This window comes from Poecilia latipinna, unplaced genomic scaffold (assembly GCF_001443285.1).
Source record: "Poecilia latipinna isolate Pla-1442-1.1 unplaced genomic scaffold, P_latipinna-1.0 Scaffold1216, whole genome shotgun sequence".
NCBI lineage: Eukaryota > Metazoa > Chordata > Actinopteri > Cyprinodontiformes > Poeciliidae > Poecilia > Poecilia latipinna.
In genome coordinates, this window is record NW_015113832.1 from 37,540 (window position 1) to 46,014 (window position 8,475).

The following is an 8,475-nucleotide window of genomic DNA, read 5'->3' on the forward strand; positions in this document are numbered from 1 at the left end:
CAGACGTTTATATAGTCTAGTGAGTCACACACCCACTGATGTCATCTCCATGTGGCTGGCACACAGTAGTCCACTACTGCAGTATTTTTACATATATGACCTTATTATTCTTTAAAAGAAGCAAGCCATCAGGTTTCCCTCCACTCTCCATCCTGTGTGCTGAACTGTTCCATTACTGAGCAGAAAGGACTAAACTGTGCAGTGAAGGAGGTTTGGTGACTGAGTGAGCTCAACTCTAAATAAAATAATTCTCACTCTGAGTATTTGACTATTTTTGTGTTTTACAAAATTCAAGTACATTTGCTTCATGAATGTAAGTCATAGGTACATTTTGTTGCTAGATCCAATAGCTACCCTGATTTGTAGTCAAAGTAGCTGTTGGATGTTACAGTGCAGATTATTTTTACTGCATTTTAATGACAGATTTCTATGGCAGATTATTTTACTTGTAACAAGACATTATAAGCTAAATAATCTGTCAGTGCAACTAGTACATTTTCATCAATAATAAGTTATTGTTTACTTGAAACAAGCTTCCATATCTTCCTGAAAAGTTACTTGTAAGCCAGTTTTGTCTTATTTCAAGTGAACTAAGATATTTTCACAAGAAACTAGACCAAAAATACTTGGTAAGACTTTGTGTTTTTGCAACGCACCTTGCAAGGGTTTTTATGCTATTTAAACTTTCTCACATTTTGTTACTTTTTAACATGATACAGAGCAGGGTTTTCCAATCTTTTTATACATAGAAATCTGAATAATTTGCTATACATTTGTATTCAAGCCTCCTGAGCCAATACTTTTCAGTCTCAATTTTTTTCTGTTTTCTTTGTTCTTTGCTAAAAAAAAAAAAAAGAAAATTAAAAATCCACTCCACACACCTGTTTTATACGTGTAACCTATTTTTTTTTATTGTGAATAATAACAAATCATGTGTACTACAATTAATCAAGGTTGTAAAAAACAATTCTAGAAAAATATCTGTCTGTGTATCCATTAAACAATCATCAGCCGCTCCAGTGCAGCGTCCGGCGGTCAGAAAACAAACTGAAATGCAAAGCAGACCATCAAAACAAACAGTCACATTTACAGAGCAAAGACACAAAATATTACCAAGTAATTTTGTTCTAGTTTCTATTGAAAATATCTCAATATACTTGCAATAAGACAAAACTAACTTAAAAGTAACTTTTCAGCAAGAGATGGTAGATTACTTTAAGTAAATAATTTCTTCATATTGATGAAAAATCTAGTAAGTGAAATAAGTGATTATTTCACTTTTTCATCAACATTAACAAATTATTCACTTGATACAATCTCATATTTTTGCTGAAAAGTTAATTTTAAGTTGTTTTTGTCTTATTGCAAGTATACTAGGATATCTGCATTAGAAACAAGACAAAAAATACTTGGTAAGATTTTGTGTTTTTGCAGTGTGCAGACAGAGGATACAATGTAATCCTCATCATAGAATATTGTAACACATTTCAGAGCCCAGAGGGAAATCCTTCCTGAAGTAGCTCTCCTCCACAGGCTGGATGTAGGGATAGTCTGTGGGGGAGCAGTAGGGGGCGTACTCATCGAGGGGGGCGCTCTCCGGCTGGGCCGGCCAGCAGCCAGCCACACTGTCCTGATGGGGGCTGCAGTACTGATAGGGGTAGCGTTTTGAGAGGAAGCCGTGGAAGCTGGACTCCATCCTGGTGGGTGAGTCATAGCAAGACGAGGAGGAAGAGGAAAAGGAGTCCTGCGGGGAGTAGCTGTTGGGATCCAGGGGGGTGTAGAGTGTCAGGGACTCTGACGAGGAGCAGGCCGCCTGGAAGAGGGGGGGGGGGAATGACCAGCAGATGTAGAGCGTTAGTCTGAGTAGAAGTTGTCATGGAAACAGGACACAGTGAGAAAGAGTGAGAATTTAACTCTAAGAGTGGGAAACAAGTCTGGCTCAGAAAATGTTTGGTCACACCACAGATTAGTGTGAAAATCACCCTGCAGTCAGTGCAGCCTTTACTTACAGTTTATTGTAAATTGAGTTAATTATTGGAGATAAAATTTATACATTTACTTTTAACAACATCTGAAATATGGTTAAAAAGTGAAAGAATCCAGATTTTTCCTAGATTTGTCTTCCTCAGATGCACATCTCTTTTACTCGGAGTACGTTATGCTTTATGTTAGGTTTTCGTGGCTCTAATGATCTTTATTGGACTGTTGTCAGACAGGAAAGTGGGTCATGAGAGACGGTGAAGACATGGAAGTCATCGCACCAGGACTCGAACCTGTGACAGCAACATAAAGGACTGAGGCCTCTGTGTAAGTCATTCTTTACCCCTTTTCCATTAAGTATGTTATTTTTAATAAGAGCAGAGAATCATTTTTCTTTATGTTTACTGTAAGGTCTCACTTCTTAATGTCACACATTTTTGTCTCTGTATGACTCTGTTTGTCTTCAACTTGCAGCTGGTCCCACAGTGGGACAGTAAAGGATATTTCTGTTCTGTTTTTTATGCAATCAGAAAATGTCTGCATGAAAATGTCTCATAAAGTGTAATTGTAAAGCGATGAAGGTTTGTAATGATGCATTTGGGCTGAATCTTAGTTTGACTAAAATTAGAGGAAACAAAGATTTATTTCCAACATATTAAAATAACAAATGGCATTCTAACTAACATAACAATAATAATAATAATAATAATAATAATAATAATAATAATAATAATAAGAAGAAGAAGAAGAAGAAGAAGAAGAAGATTTTACATATGCTTTAATGTGGTTTTTTTCATTTTAGTTTTATGATTAATGTTAGCACTTTATTCAATTAATTTTGCAATTTTGGTTGTTGTTTTGTTAGCTTGTTTCTTTGTCTTTTAAGCACACTGAGTCACATTTGATTGTCTAAAATGTAATATACTGAAGTAATTTACTGAAAGTTTCTGATAACTGAACTGACTAATGTTTTACTTGATTCTCTCGTTAATTTTGCCATAAACTGACGTGAAATGTGGAGTCACGCAAAAGTTGTAAATAAAAATAAAAGTGAGGCCTTTTAACTTTGGATTTGCTAAAAATAGAAGAGATGCTTTTCATGGAGGAAGCCTGAGACTCACCATCCCCTGGCCGTAGTAATCCACGTCTGAGGAGATCGCGTGACTCCAGGGCAGCGGGGAGGATGTGGGCAGAGGAGGCAGGGAGTTGTAGTCCACGGCTCCTCTGGAACTGAAACTGTAGTCGTTGCTGGGCAACATCAAGTCCCCGAACTGCTGCTGGGGGTCGCTGAACGCGCCCGCCTGCATGTAAAGGCTGCACGAGCTCTTAGTGACAGGGAGGGAGGGCGCGCGCAGCTGCGGGGCTCGCGAGCTCATGTCGGCCGGAGGGGCTGGAGGAGGGTCCTCGTGACGACCTAATGAGATCAGATTTTTAAAAATTAGATTAGTGTAATAAACTGCAGATTAATCAGCAATAACATGAGACAATGCGGCGTGATGACGCGGTCCTGTCTGCGCTCTGACGCTATTTCAACTCCCTCATGTCATGGCGGCAGCAGCAACAAACACTCTGGAGCGTTTAGGCTTAAAGCTGACAATCATTTACAGCAGCTGCATTCCGACAAGCCCTGCACGGCCGAGGCTTTCATCTGAGAGCTGTGCTCCGCGGGGTCAGGGCGGGTCAGGGCAGGTTGCTGCCTGTCAGCACCGGGGCATGCAGCGCGCTGCCCGGGATCTGAGATCGAGCGGAGGATCGTATAACTACGGCATGTAGGCAGGGCTGCAGATTTTATAGAGATTGACTGAAAACAGTAAAATGAATGCAGCTTTAAAACGTTCTGAACTTTGATGTTTCACTTACTTTGGGGCACGGATGGACAAAGTTCCTTTTGCTCCAAGTAAACCTGGAGAAACAGTCAGCCACCAGGAGGATGGTTGGATCATATGGAGGAGGAAATAGACAGTTAGAGTTTTGTACATGTCATAATGGTCTTTATTTAGTTAGTTTTCCCCCTAAATCCTGTTCTGGCAAAAAAAAAAAAAAAGATGTGGCGATTTCATTTCTTTTGCCATAAATAAATATCAAATCAATTTTTTAGCAAAGAAAAAAAAAATAGAATCACTTCATTCTAAGAAGGCGACAATATGTCTTACTGCTAAACATTTTCCAGATTTGCTTACTGCCGCAAGGGCAGTTGGTGATTTACTGGGTCAGGTTCCTGCAGGGGCAGCAGAAGCATGGCAGGTGTGTGTGTGTGTGTGTGTGTGTGTGTGTGTGTGTGTGTGTGTGTGTGTGTGTGCGTGTGTGTGTGTGTGTGTGTGTTGTGGTGTTTACCGGTTGGGGTTTCCTGCTGGCCTCCTTTGCTCTGTGCCTCTGCAGCAGCTCTTTGACCGTGGTCTTCACCCGGACGCCCTGGTACACCCGTGGCTTTTCTGCACACAAAGCCCACCGGACCGAGTCAGACCCGTTTACCAAACACACATCTGCCTTCCACCGCTCGGCAACCCCCGAGGAGAGAAAACCCTTTCTGAAATTAAACATCTAAACTCTCACAGCCATTAAATAAAGTAAATTAAAATCCCCGTGTTGTGTTAAATATTTTATTTCGTTCTATAATAATAATAATAATAATAATAATAATAATAATAATAATAATAATAATAATAATAATAATAATAATAATAATAATAATAATAACATGTTTGCAAGTACATTTTAAATGATTTGTATTTTTGAAAGTTTTCTGTGCGTAAAGCCCGTCTGTCCCGCTCCTTGCGCTCCCGGCTGGCAGCTCAGGTTCTCGGCGTTTCCTCAAACGCCCCCTGAGTCTCAGGCTGCGGCGCTTTTCTGATCTGTTGAATCCGCACTCCGCGCAGACCAGGAAGAAAAGAAAGGAATGTAAATCGGCACAAAAATACCGCCACAGTAAGTACTTATTTCTACGTAAATCGCGCGCGGAATGGATTAATTACTGAGTTTAACATATTTATTACAGTTAAATCATGTGGTTCATTTGTATAACTGATCTTAAAAATGCTTTGGAAAGACTTAATAAAGCGTTCGTACCAAGAAACCTAAAAAAAAAATACTATAAATGTTTAGTCGTGCTCCGCAGAAGTTTAAAAGGACATGAATGCACTGGGTGTGTGTCGACAAAAAATACTCAGGAATTTTCTTCAGTTTCATGACGATCAGATGTGTTGTGGAAAAAACGTTGCAGCCATTTCATGTCGGGGTTGTTTACAATTCAAACTCCCAGTCAACTCTCCTCCAGAATCACTTATTTTATTTAAATCCCCGCTTTTCCCCTTCTTTGAATGCATGACAGTATAAACCGACGACGTTTGCACAAGGGATCATTTACAGGATTTATAAAACAAACAAAAATAATAACGGCGCTTAGAAAGCGTTAAAGAACGTGGTACATATGCGCGCGTAATTTGGCCCCAAAGGCGCAAATTAATGGATTGGTGAAGAAATTTGATAAGACACGAAAGGCTCAGGTTCAAAACCTCCTCTGATAAATATTCATATAGTTAAATGCTTCTCTTTGATTTGTTTTAAACGTGGGGAAATAGTGGGCTAAAATGACACGCAGACACATCCCACTCAAACGCCCTGTTACGCACAAGCAGTTCGGGCAGAGCGCCGAAGTCTTAAATCTTAGCCCCACTGGCAAATCACCTTGATCAAAATGTGTGCAAAAAAACTCTCATCTACGTGTCCTGGAGTGCGTCAACGAAACGCTCAGGGTGAAGTAAAACGTCCTGTAAAATTCATAAATGTCGGTTAAGCTCTCAGGAGCTGAAAGTCTGCAGGACACATCCAGCTCACAGGGAGGCAAGGTGGCAATTAAATATAACACTCCCCAAAAAAGGCTGGAAAAAAAGATGTTTTCACATTCAGGAATTATTGTAAACGTGCATAAAAGTGAACATCTAGATGGAAAAACAGCCATCCACGTTTTCTCCTCACTCCAACATGTCCTTACTTTGTCTCGCAAAACATCTATTTCCATAACCAACATTAGCATTTCTTTTTTTTTCCTTTTCTTTCTAACAGGACAAAAGCCAAAAAATGAGAATCTTCAAATAGAAAAATCCAACGCATTACTCACCAGACATGATGGCTGAGATGAGGAGAGGATCCCTGGAGAAGACCTTTGGATCTCCACAACGTTCTGTTCTGCCTCAGCAAAATGGCCAAGAACGAAATTTCTATAAAAGTCTCCAAAAACAACAAGTCTCATGTGTTCCAGCGGGATCAGAGCATACAACAATATTGTAATAAAGCTGGGGAGATATTAGTTTGAGATTTTCTCCCTCCATGCCTACTATTTAAAACCCCTAGAACTCAATGATTTGACAATGATTTGATTGCGCGTTACTTACAATTTGAATATTCAGAAGCAACGCTCTCAAATCAATTTTTCAATAAAAATAACTACCCAAGGACTTTGTAAAAGCCCCACTTTAATGTAATATAACTGTGTTTTATGCTTTGGTGAGAAAAAAACACACTTTTATCAATTTTATGCTCCTTTTGGCATATCAGATCATCACAGCCCTTATTACACACACCGGCTATAGATGACGCTTTTTGCGCACATTTAAAGGAGAATTTCACCCAAATCTGACCTCACATATCCACTGATGGACCACGCGCACAAGAAATGTGTGAAATGTTCGTTTTTAAAGGTTTTATGGGAAAGAAAAACGCACAAAAGTGGGATAGAAGGGGGCGGGGCAAATGGCAGCAGCCATCTTTGCCATCGCAGGCCTTGAGCTGCAGCAGCAAAAGGTTCCAGAGTTCTGACCTGCTGCAGGGCGGGAGGCACTGAGCTGCTCTGCTGGCAAAATACATAGTTCAAAAAATCTTACATTTGTGTTTTTGTTTTTCTAATTCTGAAGGAGAAACTGAAGCCTGTTAACAAACCACCTCTTAGATCACATATTAAGAAATGTATAAAAAAGTTGATCCAATAAAATCACAAAAACATAGTAAATACATGTAAAAATTCATTAAATAACTGTTGATGTGCTTAACATTTAAAACGTGTTATTTGTATTTATATTTAATAAAATAGCACATTCTTATTATTTTAATATTTTTAATGGTTTCTAACAATTTTGTTTAATTTTACCTGCTGTTAAAATATGAAACAGCCAATTTATTTCATGCAGTACATATTTTAATTATCATAACCCCCACCTGGATGCTCATCAGTGTAGTAGTTATATTTATTTTGTTTTGGTCAACATGAAGAAATTTTACATGAGCATGATATGGGAGAAAAAAAAAAAAGAAAAAAAAATAAATATATATATATATATATATATATATATAAAATTTAACTCCAGTTTTGATCATAATATTATTTTTGATCATAAAGTCTCGACCCTTGCCTCGCAGTCCCAGCTCGCTCTCTCTCTCTCTCTCTCTCTCTCTCTCTCTCTCTCTCTCTCTCTCCCCGCCCACCTTTTGCTCCTCTGGCGGCACAGTAGCGCCATCTCGCGGTGACATGCCTGAACCTTTGCCGAGTTATTACCAGAGCAGAAATGGTAATAATGCAACAGATTAAAATATTATTTTCTCCTAATACTGCATATGAATAACCTTCACCATGTCAAACCTTCCTTAACTTTTGGATTCTTTATAACGTTGGTTAACATGACAAAGAACCAACTAACATTTTTAAATATTAGTTGGTTCTTTGGACATGAAAATAAATGCAGGTTTCAGCTGTTTTTTTGTTTTTTTTTCTGGCAAAATTTGCGTTGAATTTCCTCAAAGAATGACACAAAACAGACATTTGTTTCATTTGTTTTTCTTGTCATTAGGTCAGAATCTATGTAATTTTTGTTGTTTTAAAACATTTTCCATCCCACAGAGAAAAAACTATCCATTCCCATATTTTTAAATGTATTGGTTCTAGTTTATAGTTAATTGACAGGAAAGTTGGTAATGATAGAAGAGGAAGACATGCAGTAAAGGTCACCAGGCCGGGAATTGAACCTGCGACAGCTGCATCGAGGACTAAGGCCTCCATATGTGGGTTGTGCTTAACTCCTGCGCCACCACAGCACACCAAATTTATCTCTATTTTAAATCATAAAATTATAAATAAAATAACGGTTCTTTAAACTTCCCAGAGAACATATTTATCTAAAATTAAAAGTTGTCTTTTTCCATAAAGTTGTGTGACATTTAATGAGCTTAATTAGGCTGACCTGACAGCAGAAATGACTCTTTACTTTGTAAAGATTGCCCCCTGTGCCCTGCTCTCTCAGCAGGATAAGACCACCTGCTGAGAAGCAGAAAAAATGCTTTCAGGAAAAGAGAAAAGCTTCCAGGAGCAGAAAGAGTTTGAGGATCTGAGTTGGATTTGAAATTCACCTCATCTAAAGCCACTGATGGACAAACCAGTCTGAGGGAAAGAGCAGGGCTCTGCAGCCTTTACAGTTCAGAGATATTATTATTATTATTATTATTATT

General features: G+C 38.6%; 1 protein-coding gene and 1 long non-coding RNA gene across 3 annotated transcripts; one reads left to right on the forward strand and one right to left on the reverse strand.

Moving 5' to 3' along the window:
* Positions 1-1,295: 1,295 nt before the first annotated feature.
* Positions 1,296-6,919, reverse strand: linc.pou2af1 (lnc RNA pou2af1). 2 transcript variants are annotated; one of them, XM_015053945.1, is made up of 5 exons: positions 6,098-6,919; positions 4,315-4,412; positions 3,841-3,883; positions 3,102-3,394; positions 1,297-1,813 (listed from the first exon to the last, which is right to left on the reverse strand). In XM_015053945.1, the coding sequence occupies exons 1-5, from the start codon at positions 6,102-6,104 to the stop codon at positions 1,466-1,468; spliced, it is 789 nt and encodes a 262-aa protein (XP_014909431.1). In that variant the 5' UTR covers positions 6,105-6,919; the 3' UTR covers positions 1,297-1,465. The 2 variants fall into 2 exon arrangements, with proteins under 2 accessions (XP_014909430.1, XP_014909431.1); XM_015053944.1 differs by lacking the exon at positions 6,098-6,919 and having other exon boundaries at positions 1,296-1,813; positions 4,315-4,576.
* LOC106960706 (uncharacterized) lies at positions 4,699-6,431 on the forward strand. Its single transcript, XR_001427622.1, has 2 exons — positions 4,699-4,905; positions 6,043-6,431. It is a non-coding gene; the product is annotated as an uncharacterized LOC106960706 (long non-coding RNA).
* Positions 6,920-8,475: the final 1,556 nt, after the last annotated feature.